The 23,520-nt window shown below is 47.2% G+C and overlaps 1 protein-coding gene across 11 annotated transcripts; it reads left to right on the top strand.

Moving 5' to 3' along the window:
* Positions 1-1,625: 1,625 nt before the first annotated feature.
* LOC1277386 (rho GTPase-activating protein 190) lies at positions 1,626-20,367 on the top strand. 11 transcript variants are annotated; one of them, XM_061642759.1, is made up of 13 exons: positions 1,627-2,112; positions 5,483-5,895; positions 9,369-9,908; positions 9,995-11,139; positions 12,042-12,053; positions 12,572-13,024; positions 13,645-15,260; positions 15,472-15,516; positions 16,121-16,741; positions 16,879-17,237; positions 18,653-19,025; positions 19,104-19,383; positions 19,477-20,367. In XM_061642759.1, exons 3-13 carry the CDS (start codon positions 9,759-9,761, stop codon positions 19,673-19,675), a joined length of 5,253 nt encoding a protein of 1,750 aa, XP_061498743.1. In that variant the 5' UTR covers positions 1,627-2,112; positions 5,483-5,895; positions 9,369-9,758; the 3' UTR covers positions 19,676-20,367. The 11 variants fall into 11 exon arrangements, with proteins under 11 accessions (XP_061498717.1, XP_061498709.1, XP_061498760.1 ...); XM_061642733.1 differs by lacking the exon at positions 12,042-12,053 and having other exon boundaries at positions 1,626-2,077; positions 12,467-13,024; XM_061642725.1 differs by lacking the exon at positions 12,042-12,053 and having other exon boundaries at positions 1,626-2,112; positions 12,467-13,024.
* Positions 20,368-23,520: the final 3,153 nt, after the last annotated feature.

Here is a 23,520-nt window from a genome sequence, read left to right as displayed (position 1 = left end):
AGCTCCATCGTTCTTTGCATGCTGAGGAGATTTCTCTCACCGAAAATGCTGTCACTCGCTGTCAAAGTATGCTGTCAGTTATTTTCTCAGCTGCTTTCTCGGTGTATGTAGAAACGCTCCAAGATTGTCGCGAACGAGAATTTTACACAAAAGAATTTTGCAAACAAGCGTTTTGCGAATAAGATGTTTGCCACCATGAATATTGAGACCATACATTTTCTGACCAAGAGTTTTGCGACCGAAATCGTTGCGACCAAGATTGTTGCGACCAAGAATTTTGTGACAGATAATTTTGCAAACAAAAATTCTACTAATAAGATTTTTGCGACCATGAATATTGTGACAATACATTTGGCGACCAAGATTTTTGCGACCAAGATCGTTGCGACCAAGAATTTTGCGTCGAAGATTGTTGCTATCATGAATTTTTCGACCAAGATTTTTGCGACAGAAATGTCAAATCAGTACAATGAGCTTCAAGAATTGCCCAATGCACTATAAATTGCGAAGGGTAACTGTACCAGTTTTCGGCACGCTAGTGCAGCAGTTTCACAAAAACTGCTCACAAATAAACATTTTTTTATTATTTTTCATGAAAGTGATGTTATTCTGGTTGATAAACTATCATAGTATGTTACACTATTTTTTATTTGCTATTAACACTATTTTGATGCGACGTTCAAACAGAGCAGCCATAGACAGTTTGATGGTTATAGCGTACGGTGCGAATTGGCTTACAAATATTTATTTTTCTCTTAAGTTAGTGCATTGTTTGTCGTAAAATTGGTGATATTTGGTACAAGAAAGGTCATATTATGTGTCGATATTCGCATTGTAGTGTTCTGATCAATTTTTAAAGAAATATTCAGCCAAATCCAAGGTGTGTTATTGTTCCAAGTTTCGGCAGGAGCCCACAACATTGAGCTGTCAAAAATGAACATTTACTGTGTATCTATTTTCGGCAGCATTTAAAGTGAAAAATAACTTGTTTATAGTGATTTTATAAAATTCCGAACAAGTTAGAATAAATTAAATAAGCATAAAATCTTTAATATACACCACTTTTTCATTGTTTTACTGTTCTGATTCTCTTGATCACAAAAGCTGCCGAACCATTGGCTGACAGCAAAGCTGCCGAAAAAAAGCACAATTTATTTGATATTTTGAAAAAACGTAATAAAATGGTGTGAAACTTCGTAAGTGAATATCAAATAATTACACTTTCACTACAAAATTGTGTTTTGTGAAATTTGTTACCACATTTGTGCAGAATTTCACGTTTTTAGCTACCCTGACGAAAATACGTACACTGCCGAAAACTGGTACAGTTACCCTAGTTGCTAATAATTTTAATCCATTTTTTCTTTTTTTATTATTTTGGCTCGACAACCGTTGTCAAGGCCTGCAGGATAGTCAGTCCTACGAATGGCGGCATGCGGGGCTTGAACCTATGACAAGAATGTTGTTAAATCGTTCGAGTTGATGACTGTATCGGTAGGAATACAGAGAAATCGGTACTTCTGGTCACTCTGGCTACGCGCACCCGTGCTGTCACCGTCTGTCACCTGTCAAAGCTGTCAAACGGGTGGTGAAGGCACCGTCATGGCGCAACCGCTCCGAGCCGAACCCATCCAGCCAGCAGAAAATGTGTTGCAGGCCAAGGCAACACACAAGGCAGACGAAACGGAAAAGACACAGCGCAACCGAGCCCGTGTGCAGAGCGTGTGTGCCTGTGTTTGTGTGTGTGTTCGTACGTTGTGTAGCCAAGGGTGGGTAGAGATAGGCCGCCATTCATAAAGGGAAAGCTGCTAATTTTCCTGCCGCCCAGCAGTACAACAACCGGAGTCGGACGCAGCAAAAACAATCGATTTCAACTCTGGTCCCAGTCTCGAGTGTGTGTATGTGTGTTTGTACGTGCGTGTGCCTGTGCATGTGTGCTGTAAAACAGTGGTAGAGTTCCAGTTTTGAGCAAAACCACCAGTGCCACCGTCTCCTACGCCAAGACACTGCCGTGCCTGTTCCGTGCTTGTTACCGTTGTCCGGCTGGGAAAGAGTGTGGAAAAGGAAATCTCTCACAGTGAGTCCGTGTGTGTGTGTGCCAAACAAAAAAAAGTGAGTGTATGCTTTTGCCGTAAGGATTCTGTTCACGATCGTGATAGGGGACTGAGGGTTTTTTTTCGCAAACCCCCTGACGCTGTGGGGGGTTGGGGTTGACTGGTGACGCGTCTGTTGCGCCTTTTGCAAGATGGTGAAAGGGTGGGGGGGGCGCAACACTGGCAAGGCGACAAAACGCAAATGATTTGTGCCCAGTTTCGCTTTCCCTGCCTAAAACGACGCATAAAGGGAGAGTGAGATGGCCGCTGGATGGGGTAGGGAGAAGAAATGGGCGAGAGCGAAAGCAGTTGAACATTACAACAACACGCACACACAACAACAAAAAAACAAGCCAATTGCACCTAACAAATGCATATGTGGTTGCCTTTTCTTTTACTTCCGGTCGTCCCAATAAACTGTTGCACATAGAGCAAGAGGGGTGCGCAGCGGTTGGGCAGCAGTCGTATGGGCTGAGGTCAGAAAGAGCCTAGGAGACGGGCCTACTCCCTCCAGAGGCCAAACAATTCGCAATACACTGGCAAAACTCCGTCTGGTTTCGCTCGTGCCTGTCTGTGTGCGTGTGTGTGTGTGTGTGTGTGCGCACAAAACAATTGTGAACAGATTTTTCCGGGCCAAAAAGGGCCCGGAATGTCGAACCCATTACTTCACCCATCCTTACATTGTCTGCCTGCCAATGTATGCGTGTGTGTGTGTGTGTGTGTGTGTCTGCTTTCCTGTTATATGCCAGGGCGGCACACCTACACACGCACAAGATGGAGTTGACCCGAACCGCCGAACCACACGACGCAATCAAAAGGAAAGGAGGAAAAGATCTCCCTCGATCCCCCCCCACTCCCCCAGCGCACAATCTTTCCTCTCGCCATAAAAGGAAAAATCCTTGCTCCGGATTGAGGCGCTTGCAAAGGAAAATTCATTTCCATTCAATCCCACACACACACACACATACACCTCCATCTATGCATGTGGGCGCCCACGGCAACGAATGTCCTTTTTTGCATTTAGCGACCCTTTTCTCCATACACCTTCCCCCACCCCTTCCCATGGGCGATGAGTGTGGGTGTGTGCTATTTTTGGATGTCGATGGATGTCGTCCTTTTGGGTTTTCACTTTTCTGCTGATTTTCGCCTGTATTATTAATGCAGGCGTGTGTGCTTTTGTTTCTTCCACCAGCGCCATATCCTTGACCAGGAATGCCCTATGCCCCCACACACACACACACGCTCGGAGTGTGTGCGCGCACAGAAAGAGAGGAGATCCTTTTTGCAGCCCTCGGAGCGGTTGTATTGTCCAGTGCGCGTGTGTGTGTGTTTGTGGAGGGTTTGCGTCGCTGTAAGTGTGTCTCTCGCGCGTCCTTGTCACCTTTTTTTTATCACGCCCTCCCTTTTCCTCGATGTGTGTGCAGCACGTGCGCGTGCGTACATGTAACTAAGTGTATATGTGTGAGTGTGTATGTGTAATGGCAGGGGGAAAAAAGGTCATAAATATCCTGAGGAGCTGGTGGCCAGCCCTGCCAATGCCTTGGATGCACTGAATTGGCAAAAACAGCAAAAAAAAAACCTTTTTATTTTTTGCAAAGAGCCCCCGGCGGCCTAAACGCCGCCTTAATGTAAGCGCTTCCGCCTGCCGAAAGCAAACAGTTCGTCCTCAACAGCCAGCATTGCTGCGGCACCGTCTTCAATCAAACCATGCACAGAGCCTTCTTCTTCCACCAGGGCAAAACCCCCCCCCCCCGGGAGACATTTCGGCCGGGTTGGGTCGATGGAGGACGGGGAGGCGAAAACTACCGACAGACCAAATCACTGTAAAACTGTTCCTCTATTTTTAGGGCTTTACAGCAAGAGAGAGAGAGAGATACCTCTGATTGCTCCGGACGGTTCGGTTACGCTTCGCCCAGCCGGCATGGATTACCTGCCCTCGGCTGCATAAACTACTAGGGTTTCCACACAAACAAACCGGGCACACACGGGGCTGGAGCCTGGAAAGCAAACAAGCTTTTAGGGTATTTACCTTTTTTCCAGACGAAAAGCTGACCGCAAGCCCCGTGACCGGTCGCCATGATCGCTCACCCACCCGCGTAAAGGTTCACCCCCCTGACGGTGCCGGAAAATTGGAAAAATTCAATAGCGAATGGGATTGGGTTTGTCGGGGGGGTGGGGGTAGTAATGCTCGTACCACCATCACCACCACCAACGAACCATATTGGGCCCTGCGCTTTACAAACGGACGCCGCTCGTCCGTTTTTCCTCTCCTGTAAAAAGGGAACTCTTGCTCTCCCACGCCGTCTTTCTCTCTCTTGCTCTCTCTCTCTCTCTCTCTCTCTCTGTCTCTGAAAATTTCACGTGAAAACTCACGGCCAAAAACACTTGCGCGATAAAAGGAACAACCCCCTTTCCCCCTCCTCCCGAAGGCAGAGTAGATTCACTGTTTTTCACGCTCGCGCTCTCCCTCCTTATCTCCCAGTGCGCTTTGCTGCTGCTAGTGTGCGTCACTGGAAATTTTGTTACTGTCACCGTATAAGGTAGCGTAAAAGCCCTTTGCGGTTGCGGGCAGGACAAAAACGAAGGTGGCAAAAGGTGCGTAATGTGTGGATCGCTCATTTTCGTGCGGTTAAGGACGTTCGGTCCTGCGTGTGTGTGCATGCACCTCTCGGCGGAAGCAGTTGCAGTTGGTCCCGGGGTGGTGCGAGGCAACCGGCAAACGGGGTTTGACAGTGTCGGGACTTGGGGACGATCCGTTAGTTTGGTGTAACACACTGCCGCCGGCGGGGATACCAACTGCGGCTGTGTGGGGAAAATCACACCCACACACACCAGTGCTTCCCGTGTTCGTTTGGGCAAAGATTGCTAATGGTGGGCGTAAGTAAAGGGGTAGTTACAGTGTTTAGTGTACGCTGTCTACGCTCGGGGCAAACCGTAGAAGAAACAAAAATAAGGGGCTCGAGCAAATAGTGCGTCTTCTAGCAGCACCAGCCACGGTCAACTTGCCAATTTCGCTCGCTCCTGACGGGGTGATGTGTTTATTGATTTTCCTCGGCCAGGACGACGTCGGTCGGCGCACAGATGCTGACATAGGCAGCACTCTCGCTCTCTCTCTCAGGCGCGCGCGCTCGCAAACACACGAACGGAAAACGCAGGGCCGCAGCACTGCTTAGTACACGCCGGTGGAAAAGCCAAATAGGAAAAGCCTAATTGGCGAGTTTTGATGTCACAATACACAATTGATATAGCTCTACACGGCACGTCTGTGTGTGCATGTGTTTAAATTGCATCCCGCACTCTGCATTTGACTTTCTTCTTCCTTATTAAATTAACCATCAATTAGCCAAGCCACTCTAATACCTCATTCTCGTTCCCTCTCTACCCGACAGGCGCGCTATTCCACCATTTGGAGCATTCGTGAGCCGCAAACCGAAACAAACAACTCGACGACGTGTCACAATCAACCGTCTCTCACACCGATCAAAAATTCAGTGAAAGAAATCTTCCGCCGCAGCACGGCTGCCTGGCTGGTGGCACGGTGGTACCATGTGAGGATGTGCATTGCCAGCACCGCCAGAGCAGTCCACTCGAACGCGACCAGCTGCAGCTTGCACGGGGTTGCGCCACCGCTAGGTTAATCTGTTTCGTGCGTGCTCTGTAATTCCCTTTTTACTAGTGCGACCGATAGCGAAAAGAAGTATTTCCCCTTGTTGTGTGGGTGTGTGTGTGTGTCTACAATCAAACGTTTTCCCGTGATATATCGGCCAGCAGTAAATGGGTGCGCGCGATGCTGAAGATACAGGTACGTTTGGGCCGAAAAGCCCTGGTCGTTCAGCATGCACAAATACGCCGGTTTGTAACATTTTTAGGTAGTTTGGGGCCGTCGGTTTAACAAATCTTATACAAAAAAATCAATTTCATCTGGCTTGCTCCCCTACTCGCCCTCCCCCAGCGCCACAGCAATGCAAACAGCTGGGCCCGCCCGTAGCGCACTGTGTCTGGGCCGGTTTAGCTCGCGTCCGCCGATGCAGGCAGACCGGACAGGCGTCAGATCGGGTCGGTGGAGGCGACCGTGACCGTCCTTCAGAAGTTGTTCAGATGAAGTCATCACATATCACGCACCATTACCATTACCATATGTGTGTGTTTGTGTGTCTATGTCGGTGGCGAAATCTTCATCATCGCCGCATGTTGATGTCACATGTGTGTTTCGCTTATCCCTTCTTATTATTATTTTTTGTGGTTGCTGTTACCAACTATTAACCATATTGTGTAGCAATTTGCACAGCATTCCAGGGGAGCGCCCGCGTACTCGGTTTATCGCTCGGTCCCATTTCTTTTTCACTTTTTGCCGTTGCTGAGCTTGATTGCAGCAAACCAGTGAGTGTGCCGTCCCCGGGGGAGTGGGACCAATCGCGCAGATTTGGGCGCAGTTCATTAGCTTCTACACGGCTCCCGCCAGCCCAGCTTATGGTCCGACCGCATTAGCCGACCGATGATCTAAAGCCATCTATTTGAAGAAATTGGTTACGCCAAAAGCATTTAATTAAACTGTCGCCATGCGATACGGTAACGCTGGTGCGCACGGTGGGTGTTGTGCAGTTTAACCCTTCGGCTCTACAATTACTATTGTGGTTCGATATGTTTACTGTCCTAATGTCAACATTTACTCAACATTACGTTGAAGTCGTTGTGTGCCAAATGTATTCGTTTAGAACGAATTAAAAGTAAAACAACTCTGTTTTTGGTAATATTCTCAATAGCATTTTTTTCTCTGGCATATTTTGTCTTCGAGATCGAATGGTGGTCGCGAAAGGGTTAACGGGTTCGGTCGCTAAATCACGACACCGACGACAAGCACCCAGGACAGCCACCGTTTCCGCTCGGTGCAGCATTCCAGCGTGCGGGTGACGTACGTTTCGTTTAGCAATGTCCTTTTTTACACATCGCATTGATACGGTCCGTGTCATTGTTTGTTTTAATTAGCCATCGTTTAGTCATTGCTGACGGGAACAGTAAGATTGAGTATTGTTTTAATTTATTTATTAGTTTACAATTTGTGATTTAATAGCTCATGGGAAGAATGAAGCTTTTTTTAATGACTGGTAGTTGAGTCATGCAACTTCTAAATAATCATTCTGATAAAAACGGAAGGTTGTGTTGCAATGTAAAAGCAATGAACTCATCCAAACTTTTATTTTTTATTGTTTTTTTTTTATTTTCATGTATTCTGAGTAGTGGTGGGAACTCAAAATCGGACCTACTCGATTCTGATTCCGTGTTCGGTATCAATTCCGTATTAATTCGGATTTCGATTCCGGAGTAGATCCCAGAGCCGATTCTAAAGCCGATTACGGAGTTGACTCCCCAAGTGCCACAAATCCACTAAACGGCATCATCCGATACCGAATCCGAATCGGTCCCTGGGTTGCGATAGTGTGTCCGAAAAAGTGTGCCGAGGTCTTGCGATAGAAATCCGCAGATCCCGGTATCGTCAACGTTTTCACGTATCGTTCCGCAGTCTTGCGATTGACTCACGACGATTCATCAAAGTATCCCGGGGTCTTGAGTTCTATCGCAAAACCCTGTATATCTACTGTGATTACCGTCTCGGAATTAGTGATGGGAAAAATAAAGATTTGGTCGGAATCTATTCCGGCTAGCTCCGAAGTTTTCTAGTATCGATTCCGGATAGTAGCCCCGGAATCAGTTTCCGGAATCGATTCCGGAATCGGCTCCGGTATCGAAATCGGCTACGAAATCGGATTTAGCTACGAAATCAGAATCGGCTTCAAAACGGAGTCGGTTTCGGCATTTGCATAAGAATAGGTGTTTGGGTCCAATGATGGTACGTGTTGATCAAAGCCGTAAAGAAACAAAATTTACTCGTAAACGATCCATTCTCATGTAGATTATCGATTATCGATTTCGCTTCTGAAACTTCCTATTTCAATTCAAGAACTAATTCTCGTTCCCGAGCTAATTCCATTTCTGGAGTCAATCCTGATTCCGTAACCGAAGCAAATTACGATTCCTAGGTCGATTGAGATTCCGGAGTCAATTTCGATGCCGGCATCAATTCCGGGCCCAACTCCGGAATCGGCTGCGGACCCAAGCGCCACAGATTAAGCTGGACTGGAAAACGACTGGAAAATCAAATCTTGTTCTTCTTTTTGGCTCAACAACCGTTGTCGGTCAAGGCCTGCCTGTACCCATTTGTGGGGTTGGTTTTCAGTGACTTTTTTGGATTAACCCCCATAACAGTATAGTCAGTTCTACGTATGGTGGCACGGTCCATTTGGGGCTTAACAACATGCCCGTCATTGGTTCAAGTCGTGCGAGTTGACGACTGTATTATGAGACCGGCTAAAATCAAATATCCATAGAAAAAAAAAACGAAAGCTTCACTGGTTTGTTTAATAGCTGGCGTTTTATAACTCATCATTATATTGCTGTCTTTTTCTTACAATTTATTTGCCTAACTTCATCTAATCTTGGTCTATATACCTTGCGAACATTCCAACTAAAAATCTATCTGAATTGTCGTACTGTAAGATACCTGGGTATCAACACCAACGATCGTTACTCAAATAAATCTGAAACTCAACCAAACAAATAACAATTAAAATCTCACTTGCTTCAGTTAAACAATCTTATCAACGTTCTAGTTCTAGCGATGCAAAACTTCAATGCGCAATCATAAAACAATACAGAGGGTATGATAAAAAAACCTCTCAAAGCGAAGAAAGCTCCGCTGTGTAGCTATCCCACCAACTATTTTCCTATTTTTTGAATGCATTTGTCGTTGAGTCGTTTGCCGTCTGCTATACGAAATCTTTTTATATTCCGTTTAGGTTGAGAGCTTTGGCCGTATCGGGGAGCTCGTTCGTCGCTCATGAGTGGACAGGGTTGTACTACTAGATTGGGCAGAACAAAACCTAGACGGTTTTCTAATTTTTGATCATAGAGGGCTATGAAATAAGTGAAAATGAGCGTCGCGGCGAACGATCCCGGGAACGAACGAACTCCCCGATGCGGCCGCTTGAGTCGTTTAGAAACCATTTAGTGGTCGTTTAGTGGGATTGTGGTACTTGGGGAGTCAACTCTGGAATCGGTCCGATAAACTCTCGACGATTTATCAAAGTATTCCGCGGTCTGGAGCTCTCTAGGAAAACCCTGTAAAATATTTCAAGCATAGTTGCTACAAGAAATGAAGAACAATGTGAAGAAGAACAATTAATTATTTCGCTTTATGTCGCTTGCTTTCATTTATAGATCCATCATCCACTGGCTATGCTTAGCCGCTCACTGTTGAGGCAGTAAAGGAATCGTGCAATTCGCACCCACTACTACTATTACTACAACTGCTACTGCTACTACTACTGCTGCTGCAGCATCACATTTCCACCGCACACGAGTGCATGCTATTGTAACTAATATTAAGTCAATTCGAAATACGACCCGTGCACGCGTTTGCACCAACGGGAACCACCTTTACGCCGGCCCGGAAAAAAACACCAATGGTGTTGCTAGCTGCGCCAGTGAGACATTGAACACAACGGCGGCGTTGCAAGCAGCGAAGCAGCAGCAACAACACCTGAACCCCGGCCCGCACCGACCGATTAGCGCCTGCCGACTAGTTGCAGTCCCTCTCAAGGCGGCAAGATGAAGCAAATCAACGTATCGGTGGTGGGTCTGTCGGGCGTGGAAAAGGACAAGGGCCAGCTCGGGGTCGGCAAATCCTGTTTGTGCAATCGGTTCGTGCGCCCCAAAACAGACGACTACGCGATCGATCACATTTCGGTGCTGAGTCAGGTGAGTTTGGCCGTATTGGCGAACACCCTCGTGTTTCCCTTCGGTATGTAACGACTGTGTGTGTGTGTTTTCTTGCTCATTTGCAGTCGGATTTTAGCGGCCGAGTGGTGAACAATGACCACTTCCTGTACTGGGGCGAGGTGCGCAAAACGTCCGAGGAGGGCGTGGACTACAACTTTAGCGTGATCGAGCAGACCGAGTTTGTGGACGATGCCACCTTCCAGCCGTTCAAGGTCGGCAAGATGGAGCCGTACATCAAGCGGTGCGCCGCGATCCGCATGTCGTCGCAGGAGAAGCTGAAGTACATCTGCAAGAACCAGCTCGGCATCGAGCACGAGTACGAGGAGATCGTCCTGCCCGAGGGCCGCTTCCTCGTCGACGGGTTCGTGTGCGTGTTCGACGTGAGCGTCGTGCCGAACCGGACGGTCGAGAAGCAGGTCGAGTTCGTGACGCAGATCATCAACAACATCCTGAAGGTGAAGAAGCCGGTCGTGCTCGTCACGACCAAGAACGACGACGCGAACGAGCTGTACGTGCGCGAGGCGGAGAAGATCTGCTCGCGCAAAGAGTACAAGGGCCAGATACTGCTGATCGAGACGTCCGCCCACGAGAGCATCAACATCGATCTCGCGTTCGTCGTGCTGGCGCAGATGATCGACAAGGCGAAGCAGCGGTCGAAGGTGCCGTCGTACGCGGAGGCGGCCAAGCAGCGGAACGATCTGCTGAACGCGAGCACCGAGTACGTGACGCGCCTGATCCGGACGCAGATCACCGACCACCGGTCGATCTGGAGCAGCTCGTCGAAGAAGCTGTCGAACCACCGGGAGTGGATCGACTTTCTCGAGCTGTTCGGGCAGGAGGCGGGCCAGCGCATCTTCCGCCGGCACATCAAGAAGCTGCGCGAGGACTACCAGTCGAAGAAGCTGCAGAGCTACATGGACTCGTTCGCGTGCGTGCTGCAGGAGATGCTGCCCGACATCAACAGCATCAACCTCGAACTGGACAGCTTCAATGACTGGGCCTCGATACGGAGCTACTTTCGCGACCACATCGACTACGAGCAGTACTTTTTCGACGCGATCGAGCGCGGCGGCAGCTGGGCGGAGCTGAGCGACATGAGCGACATGGAGGACGAGAACCGGATACCGTTCGACATACTCGACACGCCCGAGGCGGAAACCGTGTTCAAGAATCACATGAACGCGCTGCAGCAGGAGCAGAAGCGATTAGAGTAAGTGGCACGCGCCCCGTGACCGGTGGTTGGCGTGTATGTGTGTACTTATGCCAGTTGAGTTCTCTTGCGTTTTCCACCAAGCCTGTCATTCCATTTACGTTTTAATGTATTTAAAAAACCAATCACCCGTAACACGTTCCATTCTGTTAACACTTAAATATTTGGTGTAGCAAAATTCGTTATTAGTTTCAGTTTCGGTCTTTAAATTTAACCATTGCAATCACTTTGCATAATTTAAGTTAAAAAATGGAAATAGTTTTTAAATTACACATGGCCTGAAATATGCCTCGTGACCCCTTTTACTTTACAAACATCAACCAGAAAATCATAATTCGGCCTTTAGAAATGCTAAAATTTCATAATTTTCATTTTTCGAAATGTCATTAAATATGAATTATCACCAAAAAAAATAATAACAATAACAAAAATCCCACATGCACAAGCACAACCCATCGATTTGCATCATAAGAGAGGGAAGTTTGAAATTTGCTCTGCCTGTCTGGAAGTGGTTTCGAAATTATTAAATTACACTGCATTTTTAAAGAAGCAAAACCATTGAAACTTATGCTGCAAATAAGATGAACCTCTCACGCAATTTCACACTTCATCCGCACTCGGCCAAACCCCTCTTACCACCACCCCAACCCCCCTCTCACCCATCACCTCACCCATTGCAATAGGCAACCATAATGCTTAAAATTAAGACGACGTGTTAATTCAAACGATTGATGCAATTCTTCAATATTCTTCTTTTTTTCCATTTCCAATCGTATTTTGCTGGCTTTGCTTGCATTGTGGTTTTGAACCGTAATTCTGAACACGGCGCACCGTAAAAACGTATATGCGCCCACGTGTGTGTGTTGTGTGTGTGTGTACGTACGTTTATGTGCCTTCAACAGGATGCCAAAGAGGTGATTTGAACAGTTGTTTTTTTCTCTTCATCTTCATTTTTTTTCTTCTTCACTAACCTCATACGTACACTGTAATATTAGAGCATCGCATCAGCATATACCACATTTGCGCGGGTTTGTGTTAGCGGTGATAACCAAGCGTCATAACAAACAACACACATTAAATTCATTCGGAAAAAGCTGTAGGGCACTGTCAAGTCAGTCGGCGATCAGTTAGAGTGCAGGGAGAGAGAGAGAGAGAAATAATTCTGTTCGTGCCAAACGAGCACGCCAAAATTTAGCACACAAATTCACATCAAGTGGCTTGGTTTCAGGTTCGATCGCAAGGGCAATACATCTAGTACACACTAAATATAGCGACATTCCACTAAATAAGATAGTTGTAGATGTTAACGAAACGAAATCTCTTGCAGCACAGCAGTTAGGGCAAGACAGTTTGCTTCCGTTAAGTTTGCGCAACCGACCTCTTTTCGCCCAACTAACGACCCGCCCGGCGGCTCCGTTTCGCCCCATTACAGATGGAAAAAGCAGTTCAAAAAGCTGCTGGAAGAAACCGGCTACGTTACGCCGGGCAAGCAGCTGTCCGAGGTGCGCGTCCTGTTTATGGGGCGCGAGTGCTTCGAAGCGCTGTCCGAGCACGACTGCCAGCAGATCTACGACAACCACCAGCGCGAGCTGGTCGAGACCGCTAAGCACAACTTCCAGGAGCTGCTGATGGAGCATGCCGATCTGTTCTATCACTTCAAAAACATCGAACCGTCCGGTACGATCACGCAGAACGACATCAAGGAGATAACGGACGTGCTGCAGGAGGACCTGCGGTACAAGCTGCTCGACCGGCTCGACCAGGACCGGAAGGTGATGCTGTTTCAGCATCTCGGCTTCGTGCACTGTCCGATCCGGGAGCACTGCCCGGCGTTCCCCAACTGCATGGATGCGCTGATCGAGCGGATACTGATCTCGAACCAAAAGTAAGACATACAGGAGGGAAACACACACACTAAAAACCAGTGGTGGGAGCTCGGTATCGTACCTATCCGATTCCGATTCCGTGTTCGGAATCATTTCCGGAGCCGATTTCGATGCTGGAATCGATTCTTATTCCGGAGCCGTTTCCGATGTTGGAATCGATTCCGATTCCGGAGCTGATTCCGATGCTGGAATCGATTACGAATCTGGACCCAAATCCGATGTTGGAATCAATTCCGATGCTGGAGCCGATTCCGATGCTGGAATCGGTTCCGAATCTGGAGTCGATTCCGATGCTGAAATCAATTCCGATTCCTGAGCCGATTCCGATGCTGGAATCGATTCCAATTCCGGAGTTGAGTCCGGAGCCGATTGCGGAAAAGATTCCGATGCTAGAATCGATTCTAATTGTGGATGTGATTCCGATGTTGGAATCGATTCCGAATTCGACTGAAACTGATTCCGGACCTACTATCCGGAAACTGATTCCGGACCTACTATCCGGAATCGAATCCAGAAAACTTTAGAGCTAGCCGGAAACGATTCCGACAAAAAATTCCGATTCCGACAGTTGTTCATCTTGGAAGTTTCTTTGTTCGTTTATTTTTTTTTTCTTAACCAGCCTCCCGAATCCACGGTTCGCGCAGAAGGATGGCCAGCTGCAGCTGAACCTGATCGTGATCGGGCTGGACTACATCGCGAACGATTTCATCGACAAGATACACCAGAACTGCAACGACAACGGCGAGTACATCGTGGACGGGCAGGTGTACGGGCTGAACATCGAGACGATCAACCGCGACAACGACTCGTTCTCGTTCGAGCTTCAGTGCAAGGGGCTGATCTGCTGCTACTCGAACCGGCAAACGTTCCAGTATGTGTACGAGGTGCTCGACCGGCTGCTGGTGGACAATCTCGACTTCAAGGACAGCGTCAACAACCTGCACATCGTGTTCATGAGCGACGAGAAGAACAGCCAGAGCACGCTGCACCAGCTGCAGGCGGACGGCCAGTCGCTGGCGGAGAAGCTGCACTGCGTCTTCATTGACGAGAACGAGTTCTACATCTCCCAGCAGCAGACGAAGTTCATCAACACGACGCTGAACAGCGTGATCGACTCGATCCCGTTCGAGGATCTGAAGTACGGCCTCGCCCTGCACGAGCTGCCCGACCTGCGCATCATCATGTCGATCTTCTGCGGCGACCCGTTCTCGATCGAGAACATACTCAGCTCGATGATGCTGGAGCAGTCGTGCATCAGTGCGGGCGAGCGCAACATCATCTTCGAGATGTTTCTCGGCGACTCGAAGCGGCGGGTCGAGCTGATCCTCTCCTCCTACCACGGCGCGAACGCGTTCCGGGACGATCTGATCCACGGCTTCATACTGCTGTACTCGAGCAAGCGCAAGGCCTCGCTGTCGACGCTGAGCGCGTTCTCGCTCAACATTCCCAACCTGCCGATGCAGATCGTGGCCGTGTCGGAGCAGGGCGGCGTCAATGCGTTCTTCAACAGCGAGCTGTCCCAGCTGCTCATCACTGAGGGCAACGGGATCGCGGACAAGCTGCGGGCCCACTTCGCCACCGGCTCGGACGACGAGGGCCAGCTGAAGTTCGCCTCGTTCGCGCCGTTCCTGAAGGAAGTGTGGGATAAGAAGCCGGAGATCGAGCACGCGTTCAACCTGGAGGAGCCGCTGACGATCGATTCGGGCGAGGGCACGATGGAACACTCGATGCACCATCACCACCAGCAGCAGGTGCCGCAGCCACCGCCCCGGTACGAAAGCTACCTCATCAACGGGTCGGCCACCACGTACCGCGGCGGGATCGGGGGCCAACCGCCGCACCACGGGCACCATGGGTCGCAGGCGCAGCAGCAGCAAACGCTCGCCCATCCGCCGCAGCACGGTGGCCAGCAGCATCACCAGAAGCTGTCGCAGCAGCTGTTCGACAACCGCTCGATCAACTCGCTGGACGATCTCGACAGCCTGAAGCAGCAGGCGCAGCAGGCCCAGCAGCTCCACCAGCAGCAGCCGCACCAGCACAGCAGCATGTACTACTACGAGGACAGCAGCGACTTCGACAAGGGCGGCAGCAATCAGGGCTTCCAGATCTATCCGCCGCCGACGACGCCGCCGGAACCGGCCCCGCCGGACCACCTGCTCATACCGGCGTCGATACTGCGGCAGCTGAAGGCCGACACGGTGTCCCAGTCGCAGTCGAGCCTGGAGGAGATTAACTGTAAGTAGAGGTCGCTGCGTTTGGGCCAAAATCCCGCAAAGGAAGGGCGTGGAAATTGAAATTGTTAAAGAGGCAAAGCAGTGAACAGTGCCAAGCAAACGATTTTTTTTTTTACTTTCTTTCTATCTCTTCTAAACATTTCAATGACAGACTACTTATTATACCAAACACTGTACTCACTTTTTATCACCCATTTTCGTACACGCAACAGCTGACGTCAGCGGATCCAAGGACTCGATCAACACTTACGACTCAGGTTGATATTTATCTTCGCAAAAAAATACAGTGAAATCTCTCTAAGATGTAGTCTCCTCAATATATTCTATCATGGATATTCCATGGCAACGCGTAGTTTTGTTTAGCCTTCCTCTGATTAGTCTTTTTGTTTCTTGAAAATTCACCTTAGAGAGACTTCACTGTACTCACGCTGTAAACTGCACGTAATTATCTGTACCTCACGTGTACACGTTGTTGTGTAGTTCATTTTCTGTTGTAAAGTTCCGTCCCTGTTGTGTGTGTTGTGCATGTAATCCTTTGTTTGTTTGTTTGTTTTTGTTTTAATTTAACAGTACATTAGCTTATGTGTTTCATTACAGTCGTGTGATTCTTTAACAAGTAGCTGGTTTTTGTTTTTAAAGTTTGTTTTTTGCACTTTCGGAGAATGTGCTACAGTTTAGAATCATTCTACTCCCAACTGTTAACCGGTCTCCATTTTTTTTTATTATTATTGTTTTGAAAATCTGAATGTATTTATCCATTTCTGTGAAACAAACCCGTGTCAATGTTGTGTTCTTAAAAGTCATTCCATTTTTTTCGAGTTGATTATTAACTTAACCTCATTGTTTTCTCCCGCGGCGCAGGCTGGATAGACGACGGGTTTCTCATCCAGAAGCAGGACAACAAGCAGAGCGAAGATCTCTGGAAGAACATGAACGCACACCACGCGTTCACGACCGGCCGCCGGCCGAACCAGTCGTCGTTCGCGAAGAAGATACGCCCGAAGGGACCTAGTCAAACGCTGAAGCAGCCGGGCAAGCTGAACCTGAAAAGCTTCGCCATCGTGAACGAAGCGATCGCCCGCATGAACATTGGTGGTGGCGGCGGCGGGGGAGGAGCTGGCGGCGATGGGGGCGCCTCGGGCGCGAACGCCGGCCTGGTACCGATGACGGAGAAGGAGCGCAAGAAGGCAAAGAAGCTGCTGCAGCAGCAGCAGGCCCAGCTCGAGCATGCGCCGCTGGCCGCACCGGAGGACGACAGCGAGGAGTACGAGGACGAGGCGGGCTACGAGCAGATCAATGACGCGTTCAGCGATGCGGTCAACAATGTGGCGAGTCAATTATTTACCACCTTTTCCGGCGGCCCCGGTGCCAACCATGGTGGGCGCGGTGGGGGTGGCGGCGGCGGTGGAGCGGACAGTTCGGGCGGTTCCGAGATGGGGACGCACAAAACCAAACTGCGACAGAGAAGGGAAAAGGAACAGAGTAAGTACACAATGTGCAAGGTTGTGGGGGATTGCTGCTTTATCCTTAAATATGACTTATGTGTGTGTGTGTGTGTGTGTGTGTGTGTGTGTGTGTGTGTGTGTGTGTGTGTGTATGTGTGTTTTTTTTTGTTGCAGTCTTTAACATACAAGAAAACTCCGACTCGGAAAGTGATTCGAGCTCGCTGGAGCGCAAACGCTCCAACGATGGCTACTCGAAGATCAACCGCAAAGCGCAACCGCACAAACGGCATCGCAAAAAACGCACCGCCATCCCGGTGCAGCCGCCCAAGATCCCGCTCGGCCCGTTCGGCTCGTCCGCGGGCGATATGATGGGCGGGGTCGGGGCGAGCGGCGGCCCACTCGGCGGCATGCCCATCATGTACCAGAAGCTGAAGAACGAGCTGGGCAGCGGGCTGGAAAAGCAGGACAAACCGTCCCAGGAGCCGGACGAATCAAGCGTTGACATCTCATCCCCGCGCGACAACTCTCCTATCGTGAGTATTGTTTGGCGCTCTTGATTTGGTGGCAATTTTTTCTGAAATAACGGATAAAGAAATAATTTAGCATTACAAGCATTACAAAAGACAACAAAATTCGAGAAAGGCCGTATCCTTTCAGATTATTCTTAACCGTTGGTTTGCTACTGCTAAGAATCTTACAGGGTTTTCCAAGTCACTTTCGAATTGTAAACATTGTTATTTACCACGTGCAAAATGATATTCCACATAGATCTGACATTTCATTTCCCTCATAATAACTTTTAATTTCTTTAGCATGATTTTCAACTCTTCACCAGTTGAAAATTTGGTTCATGCTGAAGAATATTTACTTCAAACTTTCGAAAAAAAAACGATAAAATCTAATAAGAAATGTTAAACATCTGAGCAACGAACTCTTGCTAGAAACAAACCGGTAAAAGAACGTTCAACTTTTTTTTTGGCAGCAATGCAAGCGGTGACTTGAAACTGTTGATTCAATCATTGACAAAGAAAATGAATGAATAATAATAACAGAAAATAAATTAAACGAACTACAAATATTTTCATTTATATTAGTAATATGAAGACATTTTCCATTTTTTTTCTGATGTATATGTGTATTTATACTAGCACGTGTGCAGTTCTGGAACCAATTATTTCACTTTTCATACAAATTATATTAGAAAGAGTCTACCGCATAACAAGTGAGTCACTGAAACGGATTAAACTCGTTATGAGGGGTTCCACTGTACTTATTATATTTAATATTTAGTGTTTAATTTACCGCTCCAAAACGAATAGTACGATGTGTCCTCTGTGGAAATTCGAATGACTGCGGTCAAAGACGAAAACTCGTTATTCGAAAAGCTATTTGCCCTATAACTTGTACGATAATTAACATAATTGTCTCCAGGGGCAGAACAATGGAGCTTATTCTATTCTTTTACTCGATTCGAGTGGAGATATTTAAATACTCGATAATAGAAAGACTCGATAATAGGAATACTCGAGACTCGAAATACTAAAGATATTTAAAACTCGAATGCTCTTTGAAATATGCTTGTTGTATTAAACGTCTGGTAGAAAAAAAAACATTTGCGACGGGCTGCCGAAACCCGGACATCGACACATCGGTTTCGGGACCACTGAGGATTTGATCTCGAGAACGAATATCTCTAATCGGCTCTGGAATCAAAATAACATGTAGACTCTTTCATGGGTAACTACTTCTTGGAAACCTCGATACCGCTATTAGAAGTAGAAGCAGGACAGTTTAGTTCCTAAGCAATGTTTAACTCGACGTCGAGACATTTCGACTGCAAGAATAGAATAAGCCTGATCGCTAAAACATTACACTTCCACACGACACTCTTCAAACATACAGCCACAACGGATGACGCCCGTGCTTATCTCACTTTCTCCCTCCACAGTTTGGCGTGCTGCCGAAGGGAAGCGATCGGGAAAAGCTGATCACGAAGCAGAAAAATTGGTTCGGCAAGGAGATCGACCCGGCCGGCAAGGCCAGCAAAGAGTCGAAGGACGCCCGGGGCAGCAGCAAGGGTGCGAGCAAAAACTCAAAACATAATGGCGCTGCGGCAGCGGCTGCAGCGGCGGCCGCAGCCGCTGCACTCCAGCAGTCCTCGCTGGCCAGCCTGAAGCAGTCCGACAAAGTGCCGCTCGTGCCGCTGTTCGTGGAGAAGTGTGTCAAATTCATCGAGCAGGAAGGACTCGACTCGGAAGGCATCTACCGGGTGCCGGGCAACCGCACGCACGTCGATCTGCTGAACCAGAAGTTTGCTGAAGGTAGTAGTAGCCGTCGGGGGTGGGAGGAGAGGATCAACTTTAAGCTAATTTTCTCCCGTGCACTCACCAATGTTACAGAATCGGATGTAGATATAGAAAAGCTGGACATACCGGTGAATGCGGTCGCCACCGCACTGAAGGACTTCTTCGTGAAGCGTCTCAAGGGGCTGTTCAGTGCGGAAATGATGAGCGAGCTGGAGGAAATAGCCGGCTCCCGGCCGCTCCAGTCCATCACGAGCCTTAACATGGAGGTGAAAACGGATCGGAGCTGCCGGCTGATCGCACTCCGCGGGCTGCTAAACAAGCTGCCGCCAAACAACTTTGCAATACTGAGCTACATCTTCCAGCATTTTGTACGGTACGGAGAGAAAACAAACGAACATTTATTTGCGAAAGCCACGATACGTATTTACTTATTTATCTATTGAAATGCTTTTCCCTTTTCTTCTAGTGTATCGGAAAACTCGAAGCTCAACAGCATGGACAGCAAAAATTTGGCCATCTGCTGGTGGCCGACACTGCTGCCGATCGAGTTCACCGACATGATGCGGTTCGAAACGATGCGCCCGTACTTGGAGGACATCGTGCAGACGATGATCGATCAGTATCCGTTCCTGTTCTGCGGCGAGGAAGCGTTCGTGATGGTCTGATGCGAGTAAGAGCAGCCCGCCAGCACCGTGTCAGCCGTGTCGGGAGGCGGGCAGAACGCTCGTATTTAGATGTTGTGTAGAGTTTGCACCTGACGGTGTGCCTCCCTCCCCCGATTGCTGATGCAGGGGAGGATGAGCGCTGTTTGGGTGTTGGCTTCCAACTCGCAAGAGGGAAACTCACGCGTACACACAGTATTTGAGAATGAGGGGGAGGAAAACAAAAGTCCGAAAGGACAAGTCAATATTGTAACTGAAAAAATACCCACACATACACACACACACATGCAGACGTACACACCAACACATACTTAAAGCATCATAGGCTAGTTGAGGAAATGTGCTAAACACCAATCACTTGCATTACTGCAACTCATAGGAAAAAAAACAAAAAGCACGCGAAGGGTTCAGTCGTGTACCCAACTCGTTGAATGATACATGTTAGGGCAAATGAATCGGAAAGGAAGCGAGAGAATAAAGCAACAAGCTACCCATATACTCATACTCATTGGTACAACCGCATACAATATTTTAAACCATACTCGTATCAATGTGTAACGAAACCAATATCCATGCGATAATGATGGATGCATTTAGCAAAAGGAAAGCGAATGGAAGACAGCATGCAAGCAACAGAGAGAGAGAGAGAGAGAGAGAGAGAGAGAGAGAGAGAGAGAGAGAGAGAGAGAGAGAAACGCAAGCAAACAATGATTGTTGTACATCTTTAAGAACCTTTCCTTCGAGACGCTGTTAGGAAGAAGAGGAAGAAGAAAAAACGAAGAGCAAAAAGAAACACTGAAACTAAACCCTCCGCTGCCGAAACGTTAAACGATAATAGGTTATTTTTTGTCCCGCCCCGTAGAAAGGAGAGGTGCCGTAGTAGCACGTTTTTATTTTATTTTTTTTTATTCTGTATACAAAGCTTTATCAGTCCCCCACGTAAAGACAAAAAACCACACACTCACATACACACACACAAACTACTCACAACATACTCCGTCGTTCAACCAATGATATTTACCTATTTATATATTTACCGTGCAACACAATAACCGAGGCTGAAAGATTTTATTATACCTGTAATGATCTGTGTTTTACTTTGCAATGTAAAAGAAACAATAAGACGTAAGCGACCGATTTGCCCAACAACAGTACAGTTACATCGCAAACCGAGAACATTCACCACTTTGCATTTAGTTAGGGTTCGTTTGGCGCGTTTGCCAAACTGTAAAGACAAAATTTGGTTTTTTTAGCTTTTATTTATACCATCTCCTTCCCTTCCCCTTCCTGAAGCTCCGTTCCGAAACTGTTCCGTTTCCAACTAAGAATCTATGTGAATGCTAAGTCGTGAAATATTCAATAATCGTGCAGACCCGTTTTGGAATGAGACAAAAACGCGTAAGAGCGAAAGAGAAAGCGTGGTAGCGCATCTGCAGTAAAGCTACAGTTAGTTAGGCGTAGAAATTAAAATGCACACACATGCATGATACTAGTGCACACTCATCGTTAGAAACCCTGCCCACTCACACAGACACACATATTTATATATATATATACATACATACAGACACACACATACACGAAAAGAAAAACATAATGCTTATGCGAGTTAATGTGCAGTGTTGTTGCGATTTAGTTGTTTGTACACACAGTTTTACTTTTGTGTGCTGGTTGATGTTCGCTAAACGATTTGCTTTACAAAAACAAAACACACACACATACACACACACACACACACAATCGATGGGTCAATTTTTGAAGCGACACAAACATGTACTTGCTTAATGTGAAACCCCCTTGCTCGCTAGTGTTATGCACTTAGTATAGGGTTTAGTTTAGTATAGTTTGAGCGAACGCGCTCCAGAAAATGAAACAAATTCTAAGACGTTACACGCGCACATACACACACACAAGCAGATTTCGTAATAGATTCTTTGTTACATTCCTCCTTCATGGACATGCATGTGTGTATGTGTGTGTGTTTGTGTGTATGTGTGTGCGTGTGTGTGCATGAGGAAGAAAATCGCTTAAAGTAAAAAGAAGAAAAAAACGAAAAAAAAACGATAACATATTTTTGTATGTATTAGCTCTGTTGTAAAATGGGTGGCCTAGGGTAAGAGGTGGTGTGTTAGGGATATGTAATACGGCGAGAAAAGGAGAACGAAAAGGAAGAAGAAAAACGAAACGCTTCAATGATTTCATCGGTCACTTCGCTCTACGCTATTCGACGGCTTGTTGTCCCAATCTGTTTGTGAGATGTTGTGGAAAAGAGGCATTTAAATTCACACACACACACACACACACACACAAATACATTCGTACACAAAATCATCATTTAGGCGTATGCAAATTAAGTATTGGAACTATGTTCATTTTACCAAAAGCAAAACAACCTTATAAATACAAACCGCGAAAGCAACACGTGACAAAACCGCTAACCCGAATGAAAACCATCGAGATTTATACATGCCATAATGAGTTTACTGGGCCCGCCTGTTTGCTCCACACGTTTGCGTGGAATGTTTGACATTCGATTTTGGAGATGCACAGCCCACTACAAACTACCATTTTAAGCAGTCGTAAAGTTGAAGAGAAGCAAACAAAAAAAGCAGAACAAAAACCTCCCTACCGAAGATTGTTGATACACACACGAACAAGTTCAGTATTTTCTACCCTTACCAGATAATAATCACTTCCCCCTTCCTTGCCCAGTGTGCGCCACCCGCCACGGCGGTACTACACGAATCTATAGTTACGCTACGTGCGGTCCGTTCTACTAGTATTAAGCAAGTCGCGGACACGCCTGTGTCATGAATCAGTGAGATCTAGAGCGGACGAGAGAGCGAAACAAAACAGAAAACGAAAACAGTAAATTAAGAAAACCCTATGAACTCTACGTTAAGCAAGTCGGAGCTAGCAGCTGTAAACGAATCTGAAAATTGAGTAATTTTCCAAAACGCTAAAACGGAACCGAGCAGTAGACGAGGGCAAGAAAAATAGATTTTTTTTGCAGCAGAGAGAGAGAGAGAGCGAGAGAGAGAGAGACATAGAGAAAGAGAGAGAGAGAAAGAGAGAAAATACTCATCAGAAGGAAAGAAGGTGATACCCGTGATTAGAACTTTATGTTTGTGTGTGTATGTGCGTGTGTGTGTGTGTGCGTGCGTGTGTGTGTGTGTGTGCGTGCGTGTGTGTGTGTGTGCATGTGGGTGTAAAAATAACCCCCCCCCCTCCCCAGGCAACCGTCGTCGTTCCGTGTTAGTAAGTGTAATTGAATTCTCTGGTGTAGGATTATGTTCCTCGTGCAACAAACAAAACAACAAAAACAAAACAAAAAAAAAACGATTCCATTGATAATAAAATGCTTGATGTGTTTTTTGCGCAGCATAGGAAGCAGATTGGTAGGTGTGTGTGTGTGTGTGTGCGCGCGCGCCGTGCGAGGAGCGGGTAATGCGCTACGTAGGAAGGGCGCGCGCTGGCGGGCAAAGCATAGCTTAAGCACAAGAGTACAGCAGTATCTTAACAGTTTTTCAACAGCAAAAATCGCATTACAGATAGAGGAAAAAAGAGACGGAAACAGTAAAACGGTACCGACGAAACGAAATTGGCACGGTGGAAAGAGTGAGAGTGTGAAAGTGGCAAGTGTGGATGGGGAGGAAAGCGAAAGCGGAATAATGTAACCGTTCTATTGCAATTGAAAACCGACCTGTAAACAATTATGTGGTGATATAAACGTAATTATAAATGGATATATTAGGTATACATGAGGATATATGTTTTGGTTTTAAACAAGCAAGCGAAGTAGAGAGGGGGGAGCAGAGTACAGTCAGGCTAAGAATTGTGTGTTTAAG

Source organism: Anopheles gambiae, chromosome X (genome assembly GCF_943734735.2).
Source record: "Anopheles gambiae chromosome X, idAnoGambNW_F1_1, whole genome shotgun sequence".
In the NCBI taxonomy this organism is placed as follows: Eukaryota; Metazoa; Arthropoda; class Insecta; order Diptera; family Culicidae; genus Anopheles; species Anopheles gambiae.
This window is presented reverse-complemented; position numbering and strand designations above follow the sequence as displayed.

Excerpts from the sequence above, each read along its gene's own strand:
- LOC1277386 (XM_061642733.1), top strand. The coding sequence starts at position 9,759 with ATGAAGCAAATCAACGTATCGGTGGTGGGTCTGTCGGGCGTGGAAAAG. Across the intron at positions 13,025-13,644 it reads ATACTGATCTCGAACCAAAA|CCTCCCGAATCCACGGTTCG; the intron begins GTAAGACATACA and ends TTTCTTAACCAG. Across the intron at positions 17,238-18,652 it reads CGCGCGACAACTCTCCTATC|TTTGGCGTGCTGCCGAAGGG; the intron begins GTGAGTATTGTT and ends CTCCCTCCACAG.